We start from the raw sequence: 23323 nt of genomic DNA, 5'->3' as shown, positions 1-23323 counted from the left end.
TGGTGAGAAGAACTGACTTACCTCATTGAGATTATCAGTAAAGATAGAGCTATTCCTGCCTGCCGGGTGCTCTGGTATCAGCCACTGACTACAAAGGCAGGGACTGGAGATGAGAAGATAATTTATTACAGCAGTGATACGCAGGTGGTTACACCTATCACAATAATGATGCCGATGATGATGATAAAAGTAATGACATGAATTATAACTGACTAAACACCCATCTCACGCCAGGCACTACACTGGATTCACTCACTCCTCCTCCTCCCCTTCCTCCCCTCTCTATTCCACATGCAGTGTGCTATCCCCAGAATGATATTAACTTCTCAAAGAAATGCTCAGGTCCACCCTTGGCTTTCCTTGTCACCGCTGAGTGATAGAATGGTTTTCTCGAACAAACTACCAGCTGATGAAAATTGCCTGGTTGGATTCTACTGTTTCACTGTCAGACAAACAGTAATCATTTTCCAAAACTGGAAAATTTTGGCAGACCTTGAGGTGGAATACTGAATAAGTTATCAACAGACGCTGACCTGCTCTGATATTTAACCTCTCCTGAAGCTGAGCTTTAAGCGTGAAAATCAAAATGTTGGCTAATAGTCCTTCATCTCTAAAATGTTTTCCATTCCAGTAGCTCCAGAGAATCCACACTCCCAAGTCTTAGGTTTCATGTGTGTGACTTGTAGAGTGAGGTTATGCTGGTGTTGCCAAAGGCTGAAGCTTAGAAAAGAGGCAGAACTGCTGAGGTTTAGATACATCCTGATCCCAGACTTGAAACAAGAATCATCCACGTTACCGGCTTTAGGATTAATCCCTAAACTACAACAGCAGAGTCACCTCCCTAATACTTTCATGTCTTCCTCAACTCTAGGGCATACATGGGGATTCAAGATCAGGCCTTCCTTGTAATAATTCCTAGTAATAAATTCCAGGCAATGAATCACAAATGAGATCTTCCCTATTCAAACCCTTTATAACAATTAGACATAACATAGGGAAAATATAAGACAAAACAGCTGACTACAGGGACAGCTGGGTGGCCTAGTCGGTTAAGCGTCTGCCTTCAGCTCAGGTCATGATCTCAGGGTCCTGGGATCGAGCCCCACATCGGGCTCCCAGCTCAGCAGGGAGCCTGCTTCTCCCTCTGCCTGTGCTCTCTCTCACTCTGACAAAAATAAATAAATAAAATCTTAAAAAACAAAAAACAAAAAACAGTTGACTATAGCCCACTGCTTAGGTTTCAGAGATTTGTATACAAAAAAAAAAGAAAGAAAGAAAGAAAAGAAAACATAGCATCACATTTTTTATTATAATAATAAATTATTATCCAGAAGAGGATACAAATGTCCTATAAACTAGATACAAGGCTAGGTCTGAAATATAAAGGACATGCTTGCTTCTCAAAGTTATTATCCAATCATACTAAGTTCTACTATCAGAAAACTGGAACTGAAAATTAATTTATTCTTACTCAAATATCCTCTGCCTATCATTCCTAGTCTCTTGCTTGCAACAAAAAAATTAAAAGCAAAAGAATGTGTCATGATATCCATTCCCAAGGATTAAGCGCATCTTACCTTTGCTTACATATGTCTCTGATTGATGCTGCTTTGGCGATGAGTTTTTCCCACTGGACTTCCCTGCCCACAGACAGAGAAGGTACATCGGACGTGGCCATGAGACGCTGCAGTTCAGGGTAGACACGATCCTAAGAAGGCAATTTCATAAAAAAGGTAATTTCCCAACTTGAGTTGAATAATCATTTTACATAGCATTTTTACCTCCAAATCCCACATTTGCATTGCTAATTATAATGCATTTCTTCTAATCAGCAAAGAAGAATGCTTTTGTGATTGCTAGGGATTTTCTTATAGACCCATTTCTGTTCATTTCATAAGACAAGAAAAAGGTGGCTGAATCTCACCCTAATTACAAAGGCTCTAATCACATGTAATCATATTTCTATTACTTTTTCCATGCAGATGGAAATATAAATTTCAGAATTAACAAGATAAGTTTTTTTCTTCTATTCTCAATTTCTCTTTGAGAGTCAATCACAACCGACTGCATTACAGATCAAAAGCATCACGCCAAACCAAGATTTCTGAATGCAATCACTGATGCCACGCCTTAACACTACTATATCAGGGCCCTGTCACACACCTGACAAAACTAATCTGCTCTGGTGAAAGGAACATGTTTAATACACAAGCTTATCTCTAAGCTTACCTGCTTTTCCCACAACGATGTCAATAAGCGCAGAGTGACAGCTCTTAGTTGTGGAGTGGTTCCAAGAAGCTGGATCACTCGCAGAATCTGGCCTATACACACCTAGAAAATATTGAAGAAATGTTGGCTTCACAAATATAAATGTAGGTAATCCCAAGGTGACCAAAAGAATGTGAAAATCCCTTATTATAGAATAAAGACCGAAATGGAAGCTAACGACAATATGACCCACCTTCTCAGAGGTGGCGGATAGTTTGGGGGAGGGGCTAGCTAGCGAACCTGGGGGTGTAAGACCTAATCTCAGACAACAGCCAATGGGAAAATTTGGCTATTAAATGATTTCAAAGAATTAATTCTTAAATACCATAATAAATACTTCTGGCCCAACAAGGGAAGTAGCAGTCATAGCAAAATTAAGGGCTCAAAATTCAATGTATTATGCATGCCTCACTCTCTTTTTGTCCCCAAACTGGTTAATATACAAACCTTGTGAACACCAAGTGTAGGTAAAGTATACAAGATGTCATTATACAACACGGGTTCCAGTGGTCTTCCCAATTTGAACATTAAAACTGGAATCAGATTTGGTACCTAAAATGAATGTAAAGAATATATTTATTATGCCTCCTAAAGGAAATTGATCTCTAATGCGATCATTATTTTGTTTTTCTTCAAAAGAATAACAGGAATATATATATAACTTTGAAGACAGAAAAAAATGTTAGCTAGCTATTTGTTGTCAGTGGTAATTTCATAGTACCACTAATATTCTATCTCTTTTATAATGACCTGCCAAATACCAATCAAAAAAGTTTTTCTTAAATATATCCTGCCCCAAAGAAGTTTATAGTTCTAATGAGAAGCTAAAACGTAGAATATATAAACAACAAAGTAACTGTAGAGTGAAATGTGTTATTCCAATATGAAATATATAAAATTAGTCATACTGTAAGGGGGTGGTTAATGGACAAAAATTTCTCTGCAGGTGTTCATTTCAATCCCTATGCATAACACAATAAAAAGAGAAGCACAATTCATTTGTGGATCAAAAAACGTAATACTGTTAATATAGTAATATTTTCCAAATAGATGTACAGATTCAACACAATCCCATCAAAATCCTAGCTGGCTTATTTGCCAAAATTGAAAAATTGATTCTAAAACTCATGTGGAAAGCGAGGAATCCCAAATTGCCAAAACGATCTTGAAAAAGAAAAAAGTTGGGGCGCCTGGGTGGCTCAGTCGTTAAGCGTCTGCCTTCGGCTCAGGTCATGATCCCAGGGTCCTGGGATCGAGCCCCGCATCAGGCCCCCTGCTCTGCGGGAAGCCTGCTTCTCCCTCTCCCACTTCCCCTGCTTGTGTTCCCTCTCTCTGTCAAATAAATAAAAATCTTTAAAAAAAAAAAAAGTTTGAGACTCAAACTTCTCAGTTTCAAAACTTACTTCAAAGCTACAGTAATCCAACAAGGGTGGCACTGGCATAACAACAAAACATATAGATCAATGAAACAGAACTCAGAGTCTAGGAATAAATCCTTACATTCATGTTCTATTGATTTTTGATAAATATGCCAGGAAAATACAATGGAGGAAGAAGAGCCTTTTTGAAAAATGGTGGATTTCAACAATTAGATATCCACATACAAAAGAATGAATTTGGGTCTGTTTCTCACACAACACATAAAAATTAACTCAAAATAAATTTTTAGACCTAAATGTCAGGGCTAACACTATCAAACTCTTAAAGAAAATATAATAGTAAATCTCTGTGACCTTAGACTAGGCAAAGTCTTCTTAGATATGACACCAAAAGCAAGTACAACTAAAGAGAAAGAATAGATTTCATCAAATTAAAAGTATTTGTCCTTCAAAGGACACTAGAAAGAAAATGAAAGACAACCCACGGAATGCGGGAAAATTTTTTACAAATCATCTATCTAATAGGGGATTTGTATCCAGAATATATAAAGAATTCTTATAATTCAATAATGAAAGGACAAATAACCCAATTCTAAAAGAGCAAAGGATCCAAAGAAGATAAAGAAATGTTAATAAAGACTGGGATATTCAACCATCATCAGCCATGACGTAATTGCAAATCAAAAGCAGAATGACATACCACTTAACATCCAATAGGATCTATAATAAAAAAAAAGAAAGAAAAAAAAAAAGATAGACAATAGCAAGTGTTGGCAGGATGTGGAGAATCTGAAACCATCATCCTCTCCTGGTAGGAATATAAAACTGGTGCAGCCCCTTCAGAAAACAGTCTGGCAGTTTATCAAATGTTTAAACCAAATTACCATATGATCTAGCAATTCTACTTCTAGGTATCTACCCAAGAGAAATGAAAACATATCCACACAAAAAACTCCTACATGAATGTTCAGAGCAACATAATTCATAATAGCCAAATAGCAGAAACAACACAAGTGTCCATCAACTGATGAACTGATAAATAAAATGTAGTATAGCCATACCATGGAAATATTGTTGAGCCATAAAAAGGGAAAGGAACTTTGCAAACATCATGTCAAGTGAAAGAAGCCAGTAACAAAAGACCACATATTATATGATTCCATTTACATGAAATGTCCAGAATAGGTAAATCTAAAGAGTAATTGCTTAAGTAATTGGAAACTAATTGCTTAAGATTGGAAAGGTGTAGAGGACAATGGGGAGTGACTGCTAATGGATACAAGGCTTCTTGAGGGGATAATGAAAACGTTCTCAAATTATTTGTAATTACATTTGCACAGCTCTGTGAATATACTAAAAGTCACTGAATTGTACACTTTGGATGAATTATATAGCATATAGAGAGCATAGAGCATGTGAATTATATCTTCATAAAGCTATTTTTATAAAAATTCAATTCAAAATCTGTGAAGCTATGAGAAATTACTATGAGCCTATTGAAAGCACAATGTAGCACCAAAAAAATTCTATTTTCCTCCCAGTACATTTCACACTTTTTTTATCTAGAATGTTAAATTTCCTCTATCTGCTGTAATCTTAGAAAGCCTGTTCCTTCTAAGCTTAGGAGGACATCTACTTTAATCTACTTTCAAGAAGGGAGAAAAATCCTTAATTTACTTTCAAGAAGGGAGAAAAATCCTCTACTAACCTACTAACCAAAAAGTAACAGTTAAGCATTAATTCATTAATGAGCCTGACCATGACATACCATGGCAGCATTTGGAGCTACGCATGTAATGGCTAGATTCACAACGCTCAGCCAGAATTGATGTTTTTAACAAGTGCTGAGGCTCTATTAGAACACAAGTTCCATCACCCTACCTTGAGCAAATGAAGGGAGACAAATTTTTGAATTGGCTTCTTATTCCCCATTTTAATTAAAAACAAAAGGTTATCTTAGATTGCATTGCCCAAGTTTCAATTACCCCTTCTGGTAAGATTTCTACTAAGACACTTTGACAGATTCTTAGTTCTGGGAAGGCAATCAGTACATTTACTGACATTTTATAAAACAGTGTATTTAGCTTCTAAAAAACTGTTTTAATTATATTGTCGGAAAAGAAATAAAGTACTCTATGTTGAAGAGTACAGTTTGGTGTTTTTTTTGTTCGTTTGTTTGTTTTTTACAAGCCTCAGACTTAAAGAAGTATGTATGGGTGTTTATTTTTTCCTGGTGAGTTCATAAATGAAAAAACGTAAGTGGGAAAATTTTACTGTAAATAATCTTAAACTTAATACGGTTCAAAGGCTATTATACCCCAGATTAAATCATCAAAAGTCAATGGGAAAAACAAAATCGGTGTTATTTCATTAGGAAAACACAGATACAAATATATACATATGGAAAATATTTTTTGTATAAAGTATGGACTGTTGTTTTCCTAATGAAATGACATACGTGAATTGATTGATTTACTTGAGAGGTAATTATGAGCTCTTGATTCCTCTGCTCTAAGATTTTATTTATTTATTTGAAAGACTGAGAGAGAGAGAGCAATCATGAGCAGGGGGGATGGGTAGAGGCAGAAGCAGACTCGCCTCTGAGCAGGGAGCCCAATGTGGGACTCGATCCCAGGACCCTATGATCATGACCTGAGCCGAAGGCAGACGCTTAACTGACTGAGCCACTCAAATACCCAATTACTCTGCTCTTGAGCATTCCACTGTGAAGCAGAAAAAAAGAATGAATTCTCTGACTTTAAATTTAAAATAAGCTAGAAAGCATGATCTTTTGGTTTCAGAAAATTCTATGCTTTTGCTTCCCTCCTTCAGAATTCAAGTCAATGATAAACAACTGATTTAGAATGATGGGAGCAGTACCTGGGTGGTTCAGTTGGCTAAGCAACCAAATCCAGATTTTGGCTTAGGCAATGATCTCAGGGCTGTGAGGTCAAGCCCTGCATCGGGCTCCCTGGTGGGCATGGAGCCTGCTTAAGATTCTCTCTCTCTCCCTCTTCCTCTGCCCCAACCCTCTCTTCCTCTTAAAAAAAAAAAAAAAAAGGTTTAGTTTAGAATGATGGGATTATTAAGGAGCCCCCATAAGACTATTAGCAGATTCCTCAGCAGAAATTTTATAGGTCAGAAGGGGGAATGCTAGATAACATAATCAAAGTGCTGAAAGAAAATTTAAAAAAAGAGAGAGACAACCAGGAATACTATATCCAGCAAAACTTTCCTTCAAAATGAAAGAGAACTACTTTCTCAAATAAACAAAAGCTGAAGGAGTTCACCCATCAGACCTGCCTTTCAAGAAATGTGATGGGAAATCCTTCAGGTTGAAATTAAAGGATATTAGCAACACAAAAGCATATCAAAGTATAAATCTCAGTGAGAAAGGTATAACACAGAGAAGAACACAGAATACTGTACTACTGTAATGACAGTACATAAATCACCTTAAATTCTGGTATGGGACTTAGAAGGCAAATGTATAAATGAAGATAACTATAAAAATATGTTAATGGTACAAAATATAAAAAGAATGTGATTTGTGACAACAATAACAAAGTGCGGGGAGAATAAAAAAAGAGCTTCTGTATGCAACAGAAGTTAAGCTGTTAACTTATAATACACTGTTATAGCTATAAGATGTTTTCTATAAGCCCCATGGTAACCACAAACAAAATACTTATAGAAGACACACAAAAGATAAGGAGTAAGGAATCAAAGCATGTCACCACAAAAAAAAAAGAAGAAGAAGAAGAATCAATGAAACACAAAGTAAGATAGCAACAGAGGAAATGAGGGACAAAAAGCTGTAAGACCAGGGTGCTTGGGTGGCTGTCAGTTAAGTGTCCAACTCTCGGTTTCAGCTCAGGTCATGATCTCAGAATCCTGAGATCAAGCCGGGCAACGGGCTCCCTGCTCAGCAGAGAGTCTGCTTAAAGATTCTCTCCTCTGCCTCTCCCCCCACTTGCTCTCTCTCTCTCTCTCAAAAATAAATGAATAAATCTTTAAAAAAAAAAAAAAGCTGTAAGAACTGACAGAAAATAATGAACAAAATGGCAATATTAAAGCCCTCTCTGTTTGTGATTATTTTAAATGTAAATGGGATAAACTCCCACATCAAAATATAGAGTGACTGACAGGATAAAAACCAAGATACAAATATTTGCTGACTACAAAAGATTTACTTCACATTTAAGGACACACATTGGCTAAAAATGAATGGATGAAAAAAGTTATTCCAAGCAAATGGTAACCAAAAGATAGCAAGGACAGCCATATACTTATATCATACAACAAAGAGTTTAAGTCAACAACTGTCATGAGAAACAAAGACGTTATGATAAAATGGGTCAATTCACTGAGAAGATAGACAATTATAAATATATAAGCATCCAACATCAGAGCAATATATGTAAGCCCAAATATACAAAGCAAACATTTATAGACAAAGGGGGGGGGTGGGAAGATAACAACCTAAATAAGAGATTTCATCACTCCGCTTTCAATAACTGATAGAACATCCAGGCAAAAGATCAATAAGGGAAGAGAGGACATGTATACTGTACACCAAATGTACCTAACAGACATACACAAAACATTCCATCCAACAGCAGCAAAATACAAATTCTTTTCAAGCATGTGTGGAATATTCTCCAGAATAGATCACATGTTAGGTCACAAAACAACCCTTAACAAATTTAAGATTGCGGGGCGCCTGGGTGGCTCAGTCGGTTAAGTATCTGCCTTCGGCTCAGGTCATGATCCCAGGGTCCTGGGATCGAGCCCCACATCAGGTTACCTGTTCAGCGGGGATCCTGCTTCTACCTCTCCCTCTGCTGTGACCCCCTGCTTGTGCTCTGTCTCAATACCAAGTATCTTTTCTTACCAAAATGAAATGAAACTAGGAGTCAATAAAAGTAAGAAAACAGAAAAATTCACAAATACATGGAAACTAAACAACACGCTCTTGAACAACCAATGAGTGAAAGAAGAAATGTAAAAGGAAATTTAAAAATATTTTGAGACAAACAACAATGAAAACACAAGATACCAAAACTTACGGGATGCAGCAAAAGCAGCACTAGGAGGGAAATGTGTAGCGGTAAATATCTACATTAAAAAAGAAAGGAGATTGCAAATAAACTAACTTTGTACCTCAAGGAACTAGAAAAAGAATAACCCAAACCAAAGGTAGCAGAAGGAAGGAAATAATAAAGACAAAAGCAAAAATAAATGAAATAAAAAATAGGAAAAAAACAAAATCAAGAGTTGGAATTTTAAAGATCAGTAAAATTGACAACCCTTTATCTAGAGTAAGAAAAAAAGAGGGAAGATTCAAATAAAATCAGAAATGAAAGAGGAGACATTACAACCTGAGCCACAGAAATAAAAAGGATGTAAGAGACAACTATATTTGTATATATGTAGACAACTACAATTATACTACAACTGAATAACCTAGAAGAAATGTATAAATTCCTAGAAACATACAACATACCAAGACTGAATCATGAATTGAAAATCTGAACAGACTGGTAACAAGGAACGAGACTAAATCAGTATCCAAAAACCTCCCAATGTAGAAAGGCTCAAGAGCAGATGGCTTCACGGGTGATTTCTACCAAACATTTAAAGATGAATTAACACCAATGTTGCTTAAACTCTTGCCAAAAAATTGAAGAGGTGGGACTACTTCCAAAACCATTTTATGAGACCATATCATTACTCTCATACCAAACCAAAGACACGACAAGAAAAGAAAATTACAGGCCAGTATCCCTTATGAACATGGATACAAAAATCCTCAAACTACTAGCAAATAGAAGTCCTTTAAAAGGATCACATACTGTGACCAAGCGGGATTTATCCCTGAGATGCAGGAATGGTTCAACATACAAAAATCAATGTCATAAACTACATTAACAGGATGAAGGATTAAAGTCATGATCATCTCAATATACATAGAAAAAAATATATTTAAAGATTTTATTTGACAGAGAGAGACACAGCAAGAAAGGGAACACAAGCAGGGGGAGTGGGAGAGGGAGAAGCAGGCTTCCCGCGTAGCAGGGAGCCCGATGCGGGGCTCGATCCCAGGACCCCGGGATCATGACCTGAGCTGAAGGCAGACGCTTAATGACTGAACCACCCAAGTGCCCCTAGAAAAAACATTTGACAAAACTCTTTCATGATAGAAACAATTACTAAACTAGGGATGGAAGGAAATTACCTCAACATAATAAAGGCTCTATATGAAAAAGCCCACTGCTAACAGCATACTGAATGGTAAAAACCTGAAAACTTTTCCTCTAAGATCAGGAACAAGAGTGCCCACTCTTGCTAACAGAGGTAGAGAGGAAGGAAAAAAGGAAAGAAGGAGAGAAAGAAAGATCATCCAAATCAGAAAGTTCATGATGCCATGATATTACATGCAGAAAACCCTAAGGATTCCACCCCCAAAAATTAGTTAAAACTAATAAATGAGGGGGGGGGAACCTAACAAGTGAATTTAGAAAAGTTGCAGGATTCAAAATGAACATTAAAAAATCAGTTGTGTTTTCATAAACTAATAATGAACAATCTAAGAAGGAAATTAAGAAAACAGCCCCATTTGCAATAGCATCAAAAACAATAATACTTGGGAATAAACTAGTGAAGTGAAAGACGTGTATACTGAAAACTACAAAGGACTGCTTAAGTTAAAGAAGATACAAATAAATAGAAAAATATTTTATATTTATAGATTGAAAAACTATTGTTAAAATGTACATGACACCCAAAGCAATCAGTGCAATCCGTATCAAAATCCCGATGACATTTCTGCACAACAGAAAAAATAATCATAAAAATCACATGAAATCACAAAGCCAAAACAATCTTAAGAAACAAAACTGGGTACCTCACATTTCCTGACCTCAAAACATATTACAAAGCTACAGTAATCAAAACAGGGTAACCCTAGCACAAGGGCAAAGAGACTAATGGAATAGAATAGAGAGCCTAGAAATAAATCCATCTATATATGGTCAATTAATTTATTACAAAGGAGACAAGAAAATACAATGGAGAAAGGATGGTCTCTAGAACAAATGATGCTAGGACAACTGGATATCTGCATGAAAAAGAAGGACAATGGACCCTTTCTTACACCATACACAAAAATCAACTCAAAATGAATAAAAGACTTAAACACAAGACCTAAAACTAGGGGCACCTGGGTGGCTCAGTTGTTAAGCGTCTGCCTTTGGCTCAGGTCATGATCCCAGGGTCCTGGGATCGAGCCCTGCATCGGGCTCCCTGCTCCATGGGAAGCCTGCTTCTCCCTCTCCCACTCCCCCTGTTCACATTCCATCTCTCGCTGTGTCTCTCTCTGTCAAATAAATAAATAAAATCTTTAAAAAAAAAAAAGAAAGACCTAAAACTAAAACTATAAAACTCCAGAAGAAAACACAGGGGGAAAACTTTATAACATTGGTCTTGGCAATGATTTCTTGGATATGACACCAAAAACACAGGCAACAAAAGCAAAACACACAAGTGGGCCTACGTCAACCTGAAAAGCTTCTACGCAACAAACAATCAACAGAGTTTAAAAAAAAAAAAAAGGCAACCTACAGAATGGCAGGAAATACTTATAAACCACGTATCTGATTAGGGGTTAATATCCAAACTGTGTCAGGAACTTTTATAACTCAACAACAACAAATAAACAAATAACCCAATTAAAAAGTGAACAAAGGAGCTGAACATTTTCCAAAGCAGACGTACCAACGGCCACAGTTACATGAAAAGATGCTCGGCAATACTCATCACCAGGGAAATGCAAATCAAAGCCACCATGAGCTACCACCCCACACCTATTAGGATGGGCATTATCAATAATAATAGAAATTCACATGTATTGGTGAGGATGTGGCAAAACTGGAGCCCTTGTGCACTGCTGGTGGAATGTAAAATGGTGCAGTTGCTATGAAAAATAGTATGGAGGTTCCTCAAAAAATTAAAAATAAAACCAACATATGATCTGGCAATGCCATTTCCAGGAATTTCAGAACAAGTACTAGTCTCTGTATATATCGACAAAAGTCCATTAACTGTACAGCTGCTTTTAGGTACTTGTTCTAAAACAAAGATCTTTCTATTGAAGCACAAACAAACCTTTCTCTAATATTTTAAGAAATATAAAGAGACTAATTGTTTGACTTGTTTAATTTGGTACTGTTAGTTCTGTTTTGTTTTTAAGATTTTATTTATTTGAGAGAGAGACAGAGAAAGCACCAGTGGGGGAAGGCGCAGAGGAAGAGGGACAAGCAGACTCCCCGATGAGCACGGAGCTGGATGTGGGGCTCAATCCCAGGACCCTGAGATCATGGCCTGAGCCAAAGTCAGGCACCTAACCAACTGAGACACCCAGGTGCCCCTGGCACTGCTAGTTTTGATAATGAAACACACAGAGGGATTTTTAAATAGTATTTCAAAGAGGGGCACCTGGGTGGCTCAATTCGTTAAGCATCTGCCTTAGGCTCAGGTCATGATCTCAGGGTCCTGGGATCAAGCCCTGCGTTGGGCTCCCGGCTCAGCGGGGAATCTGCTTGAGGATTCTCTCTCCCTCTCCCTCTGACTTTCCCCCTGTTCGTGTTCTCTCAAATAAATAAATAAATAAATAAAAATTTTTTTCCCAAAGAATTGCAGTATTTCAAAAGAATTGAAATCAGGATCTAGAAGAGCTAGTTGCACTCCCATGTTGACTACAGCATTATTCACAATAGCCAGGAGATGGAAACAAACTAAATAACTATCAACGGATGAAAAGATAAAGATAAGGTGGTCTATAATACAATAAAATATTTTTCAGCCTTAAAAGAAAGGAAATCCTGTCACATGATACAGCATGGATGAATTTTGAGGACATTATATGTGAAACAAACCGATTATAGATAGACAGATACTGCAGGACTCCACATTTATACAAGGTATCCAACGTAGGCAGTCTTAGAAGAAGAAAATGAAACAGTGATTGCCAGGGGGGCGGGGAGAGGGGGAAACAGGGAGCTGCTATTGGAGGGGTATAGAGATTCAGTCCTGCATGATGAAAATGTGTACACAACCCTGTGCCATACACTCAACATTTTGCTAACAAGGTGTATTTCATGTTTTTCATATTGCAATTTTAAAAAAGAATCAAGGGGTTGGTTTCTTTAACAGTCAGAGGAGTCTTTGTTAAGTTCTTTTGGTTGAACAACTTTATTTATTTTGGGTGGGGGGAGGGGCGAAGGGAAGGAGGGAAGAGAGAGAATCTTAAGCTGACTCCACACCCAGTGTGGAGCCCGACACAGGGCTAGCTCTCACAACCCTGAGATCAGGACCTAAGCTGAAATCAAGAGTTGGACACTTAACCAACTGAGCCTCTTTGTAATATTATTTTAAGGGCGCCTGGGTGGCTCAGTTGCTTAAGCGGTCTGCCTTCGGCTCAGGTCATGATCCTGGGGTCCTGGGATCAAGTCCCGCATCGGGCTCCCTGCTCAGCGGGGAGCCTGCTTCTCCCTCTGCCCCTCCCCACCACTCTCTCTCTCTCTCTGTGTGTCAAATAAATAAATAAAATCTTAAAAAAAAAAAAAAAGACATATATTTTTTTAAATCCCTGTACGTGTTTCATTATCAAAACTAACAGTGCCAGGGGCACCTGGGTGGCTCAGTTGGTTATGCTGGAAGTGAGGCCCAGACGGATCACAAAGTTAGTTGGTGGAGTCCACGTCTCAGCTCACTCCTCCATTCCACTTGCCAGAGTGAAAGCAATCAGATATTCCAGACTACCCATAACAGGATAAAGAGCTATCAAGTAAGACTTCTCCCTGTAATTAGACAAAACATACAGGGGAAAACAAGCTGGAGAGACATAAACCAGCATCTCCCAGGAGTCAATCATATGAAGAAGAGAATATAAAAATTTAACTCTGGATTCCATGAAAAACATCCGCGTTGGCAACACTGTATGAGGTTACACAGAAAGCAGCCTGGTCCCTCAGACAGTTCTGTAATGAAAATCATGAAGAGTGCTATCTGCTTCTAAATTATGAGAAATAAAAAGTGCTTTGCTATTCATCTTAATCATCAGATGGGAGAATATATAATTAATGTTTACAACTATCCCTCTTTTTTAAACGAATGAGATAGCTCATACTTTATTACTATATAAAAGATACAGTAATAAATTAATATCCATGGAAATAAAGATACTAGTGGAAAGAAATAATTTAAGACATGGTCATCTAGGCAAAAATCCAAAGTAATATCAGGTTTTCTTTAACTTTTCAGACTTAGGTTTTACAAAACTAGATCTGAGCCACACAGGTACATTCCTAGTTCATATTTTATTTATGTCCTTCGATGAGATAAATGCTGAACCATCTCTGCATAAGACTTTGTCCTGTGAAAAAATGGACGTAAATTCTGCGTAAACAAGTGTATTTTCCATTTATAAAACAGTGGGAAGAAAAGAGTATGCATGAAGTTAGAAATGAAAAAACTACATTTTTATACAACAAAGAATGAATATACTTGAATGGTACATACAAATAGAAGCATAAATGCATTCTTTAATAATTTTAACAGTGAAAAACCCTTTAAAAATTATTTATTCTACAAAAAAAGGGCATAATGTACTATTATGCCTTTGAACATTAGTTAATTCCACTCTCCCCACCTACTTGGCATAGCTACTTATGGTTTTGGCTTATTATTTAAGTAATACCTTGGAAAGCTGTCCATTGATGAAATGCTGAAAAGCTAATCATTTCTTTCACTGATAAGGAAACTGCAGGCATGCAGCAACATCAAAGAAATGTAAACAGTACAATGTTATTCTTCCGTGATTCAAATTACATTTATATCATAATTAATAAAGTGGTCTCAGGTCTTGAAATTTAACCTTTGAGAGTCAAACAAGGTCAAGGGAAGAAAGATGTCTAGAGTAACGAAGGCCCCTACTGGGCAATCTTCTATTTGCAATGCACTCTATAGCCTTATTCCAGTCCAGCATGAGCGTCTGATCTATACTGACTCCTCTAATTCTAGACGTAACATCCACTAAACAACTACTATGAACACTCCCCTAAACACTTTATGGAAAATCACGTTTATCACAGTGTTTCAAATGGTGAAAGTGAAGCTCGTGAAAGCCAAATAATTTGCACAAGCGAACAGAACTGGCACATGCTGGAGTTAGGACTGGACCAAAGCAATTGACCTCCAAAGCCCACATGTGTGCCACTCTGCCTTGCCAAAGGCAGGGGATGACATCTTCTCCTTTGTATCTCTGGTTCCCAGCATACTATAAATGCTTTCAGAATGCATAAACTACTCCTAATTTGTTTATCTACTCTGATTCCATTCAGCAAGATGGATCTTGTAATAGTGTTACAGTTATTTGATTCTGTAAACAATTATTAAAAAATACCACTTACAAAGAAAAGTACTTAAGGATAGTAACTCTGACCAAATTAATGTAGAATTAGAAAATATACCTACTGGGTAAATGTTATCAGGATATCAAAATGTTATCAGGACATCCATCAGAATTTGAAGTAAGAAGTTCCAGTACATAGAAAATCAGGTCGATAATACAGAAGCTCCAAGTATGGAAAAACAGGAGAAATACCACTAGACTAGAATAAGATAAAGTCAAGTATCAAATCACTCGAGGAGTTTAAAATCCTAGAAGAAAAGAATGTGATCTTTCTCTACCTAAACTTGATTTCCAGGTTAGTCTCCTTAGCCATCTGAATCTTCATTATCTCTCAGAGTCAGAGACAATTTATATTTTTAGAAAATGGTATAAGAAAACTTAAATTATAAAGTAATGGTTAGCCACATAATTACCACGCAACCACCAGTGGGAAAAAGAAGTATAACCACCATTAATTTTTTCAATTGCTAATATTTTGACACTTGCTATAAATGTAAGTATAATGACTGAATTCCTGTAATCATAAAACTTCCTTCCTGAGCAAAAAAAAAAAAAGTAGGTTTTACATTTCTATCTTGATGAGACCTAAATCTTTGGTGGGCTGACTGGCAGAACCAAAGTTAAAAACCAATGTCCTTTAAGTATAATGCACGTATTTTTCCTTTCAATTAGGTGCAGTCAATTTCTACTACTGTATCTGTCCCTGGCAATGTGTTTCACATCAGGGTTGGGAGAAGGAGTCTGAATGTCCTCCAACAATGGGATATAATTAAATATAGCTCAGCTAGGTAAGCACTTACATAGTAAAAATAGAGTCAATGCTTTTGAATTTATTAAAATAGTAAACTGTGTCAAAGAACCCAAAGCTAGGTCAGGTCAGGTTATTGGGATATGAAAAACTATGCTGGACGGGCCATGTAACTGTGGAGCCAATCCATACTACATTTGAGAAAAAACTATTACATGGCCAACACGAGTTGGCTGAATATAAAGTATGACTCCAATCATCACTCTTCTTCAATGACAAAAAATTTCTTTGAAGATTAAGTGGTAAGTATCTTAATACTGTGAATTTTATATAAGGGCCTTAGTCTCAAATAAAAGACTGACCATGAAATAGGGTCTGCACGAATAATGGTAAACAAATGACCTTATTAGAAGGCTTTATTAGCCAAGAAGACTGACACCCAGGATGAAGTGAAATTAACGAAAGAGGCCAGTAACATAAAAAAGGATTGATTTAAATTTCTTGCAACTATGAATAAGAAGACTGATTCCTTGCTTGGAGTAGATGGTGTACCATTAAGGAATGAAAGAAAACAGATTTAGCAAACTCCTATCGCGCATGATCTCTGCATTAAGGAAAATCATTAGACTAGAAAGATAAAATGAATGTTAGTAAGAAGACACTGACGGTGACATTCATGACAGAAGCAGACAGTGCAAACCAATAGGGGAAAAAAAGGTTTAATCCATGAATGGTGATTAAAAAAAATGGTTAATGGGGAGGAGGGATCCTAACACATTACTATGCAGGAAAAAAATTCCAAATGGATTCAAAAATTAAAATCAGAGAGAAATAATTTTTTTTTAAGATTTTATTTATTTGACAGAGAGAGACAGCGAGAGAGGGAACACAAGCAGGGGGAGTGGGTGAGGGAGAAGCAGGCTTCCCACCAACCAAGGAGCCCGATGCAGGGCTCGATCCCAGGCCCTGGGATCATGACCTGAGCCGAAGGCAGACGCTTAACAACTGAGCCACCCAGGTGCCCCGAGAAATAATCTTTTAAGAAACTAGAACAGTAAGTGAATATTTACATGCCCTCTAGAAAGGAAAGAGCTCCCTATGAGTTAAAACAATAAAAGATTACTAAGTAAAGATGGATACAATTTAAGAAGAAGAATATTCAGAAAATAAAAAGAGCTGCTGAATTTGAATGCATGTTACTACAACAAAAAAAATTCAGTAACAGTTGAAAGATAAAGATAAGGAAATCTCTCAAGTAGTAAAAAAGTAAAGAGAAGGAAATAGGGGAAGAAAAATAAGAAAATTATGAGATCGGTTTAACAATTCAGGATCCAAATAAGAGAATTTCAGAAAGAAAGAAAAAGGTCAGCAGAGGGAAAGAAATTAATGACAACATAATGAAAACATTCCCCAGAATTTAAGGACTTGAATTTCCAGATTTAAAAAAGCCACCAATAATCCAGCCCAACACATGAAAATGGAAAGAGCCCAAAGTCCACCGACTAAAGAATGGATAAAGAAGTGGTATATGGGGCGCCTGGGTGGCTCAGTCGTTAAGCATCTGCCTTCGGCTCAGGTCATGATCCCAGGGTCCTGGGATCGAGCCCCGCATCAGGCTCCCTGCTCCGCAGGAAGCCTGCTTCTCCTTCTCCACCCACCCTGCTTCTGTTCCCTCTCTCACTGTGTCTCTCTCTGTCAAATAAATAAATAAAATCTTTAAAAAAAAAAAAAAAAAGAAGTGGTATATACATACACAATGGAATATTATTTGGCCATAAAAAAAAAAAAATGAAATCTTACCATTTGCAGTGATGACGTGGATGGAGCTATAGAGTATTACGCTAAGTGAAATAAGTCAGTCAGAAAAAGACAAATACCACATGGCTTCACTTATATGTGGAATTTAGAAGCAAAAACAGATGAACATAGTGGGGCAGTGCCGAGGGGGAGAGGCAAACCAGGAAACAGACTCATAACTATAGAGAACAAACTTGAGGTTGCTAAAGGGGAAGGGCGCTGTGGGGGGTAGATAAATAGGTGATGGGGAGCACCAGTTGTTGTATGCAAGTGATGAACTATCAAATTCTACACCTGAAATTAATATTACACTATGTGTTAACTAACTGGAATTTAAATAAAAAGCTGGGAAAATATATATATATATTCACATCAAGGCACATCATCATGAAATTACAGAGTACCACGGACAAAGAGAAGATCCTAAGAGGAAAAATAAAAACAAATATTGGTTCACATAGGGGCATCTGGGTGGCTCAGTCAGTTAAGCGTCTGCCTTCAGCTCAGGTCATAATCCCAGCGTCCTGGGATCGAGCCCCACATCGGGCTCCCTGCTCAGCAGGGAACCTGCTTCTCTCCCTCCCCCCCACTTGTGCTCTCTCTCTCTCTCTCAAATAAAATATTCAAAAATAAATAAATAAAATCTTTAAAATTAAAAAAAATGGTTCACACAAACATATACTCAGGAATTCAGTAAGCAGAATAACTTTAAATTTCTCCACACCAATACTACAAACTATGGAAGCAATGGAAGAAAACAAATAAGATTGGGGGAGGGGGAATGGTTTCTAGCTCAGAATTCCACATTTAGCCAAATTATCCTAATACCTGCCACACAGTAAAGTACTAATAGTCAGCTATTAAACACATACACACATATGCACATGCACGCCCACATGCACACACAAAGAATTATCAACCAGTTATTTGATATTCTAAATAAAGAATGCACAAATTCTTAAGATGCAGGTTCCTTTCCCACAAAATATGGGCAAAACACATAAATCTAAAACTCAGAGAATAAAACAAATCTAGCAGCAACAAGAACTTTAAATCTTACTATTAATTTTTAAAGCTAAAGATAATATTGCCACATACTGAGGTTTAAAATATTTTAAATTATAAAATGTATGTAAAGATACAGTGATTCTCATATAATTCTGAAAGGGGTAAAATGTGACACCATGTTCCTAAGATGAAAAATTTCAAACTTCATTTAGAACGTTCAGCTCTAATCTGAGATTTGCTTCAAAATAACATTACAGAGTTGGGGACTGTGGAGTGGAATGTAAAGCAGATACAGACCCCTTGTGCACTAACTACTGAAGTTAAGGGATGTGTATGTCAAGTTTATTATACTACTTCTCTCCACTTTTGAATATGAAGCTTTTCATAATAAAAGGTTAAAAATCTCCTAATCTCATATTCTCTCTACATAAATGTATTTTTTAAACAAATCAGAAATTCAATAAAATTCAGAAGATTTCCCCAGATACACATAAATACACATACGATAGCAGGTATTATTTTTATGTCAGAGTCAACTAAAAAAGCAAAAGAGAAACTTCCATATTAAAAACCACCAATACAGTGTACAAAACAGGTTCCAGGGGGAAAAAAAAATACCATAAATAGGATTTTTTGTTACAACCACAAACAAAAAAGGTGAAGAGAAACAGAAAATCCTGTGTTCCTGCACCACAGAATAATTGAAGATAATAGATACCTATTTAAAGTGCTAACACATGAATGACAAACCAGATTTGTTTTATGTAATCCTGAGGCCCAAATCAAAAGGCATATTTGGGTTTAATAAGGAAAAGGAGTTTTTTTTTAAAAATTTTTTAAATAGAGTGGGCTGCCCTGAGAGGCACTAAGTTTTCTTTAACTAAAGATACTCAATAAGAGAATGATAATGCCCTACTTAGAACAAGTTTAATGAATATATTCAAATATCAAAAGGGAGAATAGCAGAGAAAATTGTAACGATTGATTTTGGACCTACCACTTAAAAAAATAAATAACCCAGATTAATCAAAATTTAAGTAAATATTTGTGCACAAAAGAGTTAATATAGCAGGCCTGAGACTGCCATCTTTAAAAGACTTGATTGCAAAGTTAGCCTCTGGGTGGGATCCTGGAAAGTGGATTTAGGCTGTGCCTAAACTATTTATACAAACACAGTAAACAAAACATGGTACCTACACAGCCCCCAATAAAAACCTTGAGCACAGAGTCTCTAATGAGATTCCCTAGTAGATAACACTTCATGCATGTTGTCACAATTCATTGCTGGAGGAACGAAGTGCATCCTGGGTGACTCCTCTGGGACAGGACTCTGAGAAGCTTACACCTATTTTCCCCTGGACTTTACCCAGTGAACCTTTTCCCTTGCTCATTTTGCTTTTTACCCATTTATGGTAATGAATCAGTCATGACTGCAACTATATCCTGAGTCCTGTGGGTCCTTCTAGCAAATCAATGAACCTGGGGGTCGTGTTGGAGACCCTTGACCCAGAATCCTCTTATATTTTGCTTAAAAAACAAAAACAAAAACCTAGCAATAAAAAAAAAAAAGTCGATTTTTTTTAACATTTTTATTTATTTAGATGAAGAGTGAGAGAGACAGCGAGAGAGGGAACGAACACAAGCAGGAGGAGTGGGAGAGGGAGAAGCAAGTTTCCCGCTGAGCGGGGAGCCTGATGTGGGGCTCGATCCCAGAACCCTGGGATCATGACCCGAGCCAAATGCAGACGCTTAACCACTGAGCCACCCAGGTGCCCCATTAAAAAAAATGTCCATTTTTAAAAAGTACAACTTCTAGAGTATTTCTAATATCAACAGTTAACAGTAAACTTTCCTATGAGTTATACGCCTAACAATCAAAAATATTTGAGGGCCAATTCCATGGTGGGAGCTGTATTAGGCTTAAATGATACATCTAAGAAAAGTCAGCCCCTGCTCTTAAGGAGTTTACAGTCTACTTAAAGAACTAATGAGGGGCGCCTGGGTGGCTCAAAATATTTAAGGCTAATTGAGTAACTGGCCCTTTCTGGCCAAAGAGTATTCCAAGTACTGTTTGTCACTGGAGCTTCATGCACACCTTTCAGTACACTTTGAGTCATCGTGACTCCTTCTCACAACTGTTGTCCACACTAGCCTGTGAATGCCTTGCAGGCAGCCACACTATTCCTATTCTTTGTACTCTTAGCCCAAAATACACATAGAGCAAATACTCAGTAAACATGAATGGGATGAGCAAAAATTTTTATGACTGGCTGTCTACACACACACACACACACACACACACACACACACACACACGACATAGCCTCACCTGCTGAGTACCTCCCTGAAAACCCCATTTTAAGAATTATTGTTCTCAATTATTTTAGGTTTCTATCCCACTGCAGAAACTGTAAGGCTATTTTTAGCCAAGTAAAACCAATAAAAAAGAGTACTTCTAAGTACGTATTTACACTTATATTGAATAAATGAGCATTGGGATTTTTTACCACCTCTATACTATTCAACACACTAGCTACTAGCCACATGTGGCTACTGAGCACTTAAAATGTGGGTAGTCTACATTGAGACTCTAAATTGAGATGTGCTATAAGGCTAAAATACATACACCAAATTTGGAAGGTTTGGTAATATATCTACACACATATATATGAAATATTTCATTAATAATTTTATGTTGATTACATATTAAAATATTTCAGGTATATTAAGTAAAATAAAATTTTTAAGTTAATTTCATCTGTTTGTTTTCACTTCTTTTAAAAGATGTATTTATTTTAGAGAGAGAGAGAGCATTCGTGAGAGCAGGGGAAGGGGCAGAGGGAGAGGGGGAGAGAGAGAGCAGCAGACTCCCCACTGAGCACAGAGCACGGAGCCCCACGCAGGGCTCAATCCCACGACACTGAGATCATGACCTGAGCCAAAATCAAGAGTCGGAGGCTTAACCAACCGAGCCACCCACGTGCCCCGTTTTTACTTTTTTAATGTGGCTACCAGAAAATTTAAAATTATATATGGGGTTCCTGTTATATTTCTATTGAATAGCCCTATTCTTTATCCCCTTAATGCACCTAAATATACCAAATAGTTTCCCTCTCTCTCTCTCTCTCATACACACCCACATACACACACCCACACCCACATAGAGGCACACATATAAAAGAGTTAATGGCTCTCTTTTCATATACATGGGGAATAAAGTATAACAATAAGCCCCAGATGGGCAAGGAACATGTCTATTTGCTAAATAGCCTAGCACTGCTCCTTGAACATAAGGCAGTAGATACATAATTGTGAAATGAATAAAAGGGGCCATAAAAGTCAACCACAATTTTAATAATACATAACTTTTACTGAGCACTGATTATAAACCAGGTACTCTACTCTGGATTATCTCATCTAATCTACATGATGAATTTAATGAGGTGGGTTCTTCTATCATTCTTATTTTAAAGGTGAGAAAATGCAGACCCAGAATTACAACGGAATCTCTAGTATACTTTGCAAGATTACAAGAAATGAAACAATTCAATTTAGATAATCTATACAGGAGGTTTACACAACTTTAAGCAATAAATATAGATCGAATACCTTCTATCACATGGTATTATACTAGGTGCTGTGACATGAGGTAGAATCACAGGTTAATACAACCAAAATATAAATAAGGTATAGGCTAAATCCTGCTACAAATAAATCTCACTACAATTATCCCATATCCTACCAAAATATTAACAAGCCTAATATCTAATAATATAGTCACACAAAATTCTTGTTAGATTTAGACAATACCTTGGAATTTGCCATAAAAACTCGTGTTCATATGGCACATCACAACGTTGTTCGTGCACAGAATCTTGTAATCCTTACGACATCCCTGATAGGTAGTTATTACTAGAGATTGGTTGGAATCTACAAGTACTTAGATTCATTATCTGATCCGGGGATGTTCCTTATCAAGCTTTAATTCATGTTCTGTGCTTGTTTGATGGCTACCGTCCAGGATTTGGGGGTGGGGGAGATGGAAAGGGAAGGAGTTTTAGGCAGGCCACCTACAAAATTAGTTTGGGGTTCCAGATTCCTATCATCTTGAGAAATAATGGCCTTGGGCTGAGCAAGGCATGAAGACAGTGTGATTAAAAACTTTCTAAGAGGGGCACCTGGGTGGCTCAGTCGGTTAAGCGACTGCCTTCGGCTCAGGTCATGATCCTGGAGTCCCGGGATCGAGTCCCACATCGGGCTCCCTGCTCGGCAGGGAGTCTGCTTCTCCCTCTGACCCTCCTCCCTCTCATGCTCTCTGTCTCTCATTCTCTCTCTCAAATAAATAAATAAAACCTTTAAAAAAAAAAAAAAACTTTCTAAGACGCTTAAAGAGGCAAGTTCCAACAACTGATCACTTTTGGCGGGGGGCAAAAAAGCATTCGAATTTAAAATAAGCCTTCATTTGGAACAACTTAACCAGTGTCAATAGGAACTAAGGCATTCTTGTTGAGCTCCTTTTCGAAAACATATTTATTAGGGCTCAAATCTTGGTCCACCTTGAAAAAATAAAGCAATAGTCAGTACACACTAAATGGTCAACTTAATTTTTAACAGGTAAATGACATGGCAAGAATAGTTCAGGTACTTGTA

General features: G+C 37.2%; 1 protein-coding gene across 7 annotated transcripts in view; it reads right to left on the bottom strand.

Moving 5' to 3' along the window:
• The window catches only part of FOCAD (focadhesin), a 310969-nt gene that overhangs the window by 162302 nt on the left and 125344 nt on the right, over positions 1–23323 (bottom strand). For all 7 annotated transcript variants that reach the window (XR_010407633.1, XM_064579209.1, XM_064579206.1 and 4 more), the window contains 3 exons: positions 2716–2820; positions 2230–2331; positions 1578–1708 (listed from right to left, as the gene is read on the bottom strand). Coding sequence is in view for 6 of the 7 variants with exons in the window: in XM_064579209.1 (XP_064435279.1) it covers positions 1578–1708; positions 2230–2331; positions 2716–2820 (338 nt within the window). In the remaining variant the exon portion in view is untranslated. The remainder of the gene's footprint in view (positions 1–1577; positions 1709–2229; positions 2332–2715; positions 2821–23323) is intronic.

Source organism: Mirounga angustirostris, unplaced genomic scaffold (genome assembly GCF_029215605.1).
Source record: "Mirounga angustirostris isolate CCGP_5_RB_7025 unplaced genomic scaffold, mMirAng1.0.hap1 SCAF_15, whole genome shotgun sequence".
Lineage (NCBI taxonomy): Eukaryota > Metazoa > Chordata > Mammalia > Carnivora > Phocidae > Mirounga > Mirounga angustirostris.
This window is presented reverse-complemented; position numbering and strand designations above follow the sequence as displayed.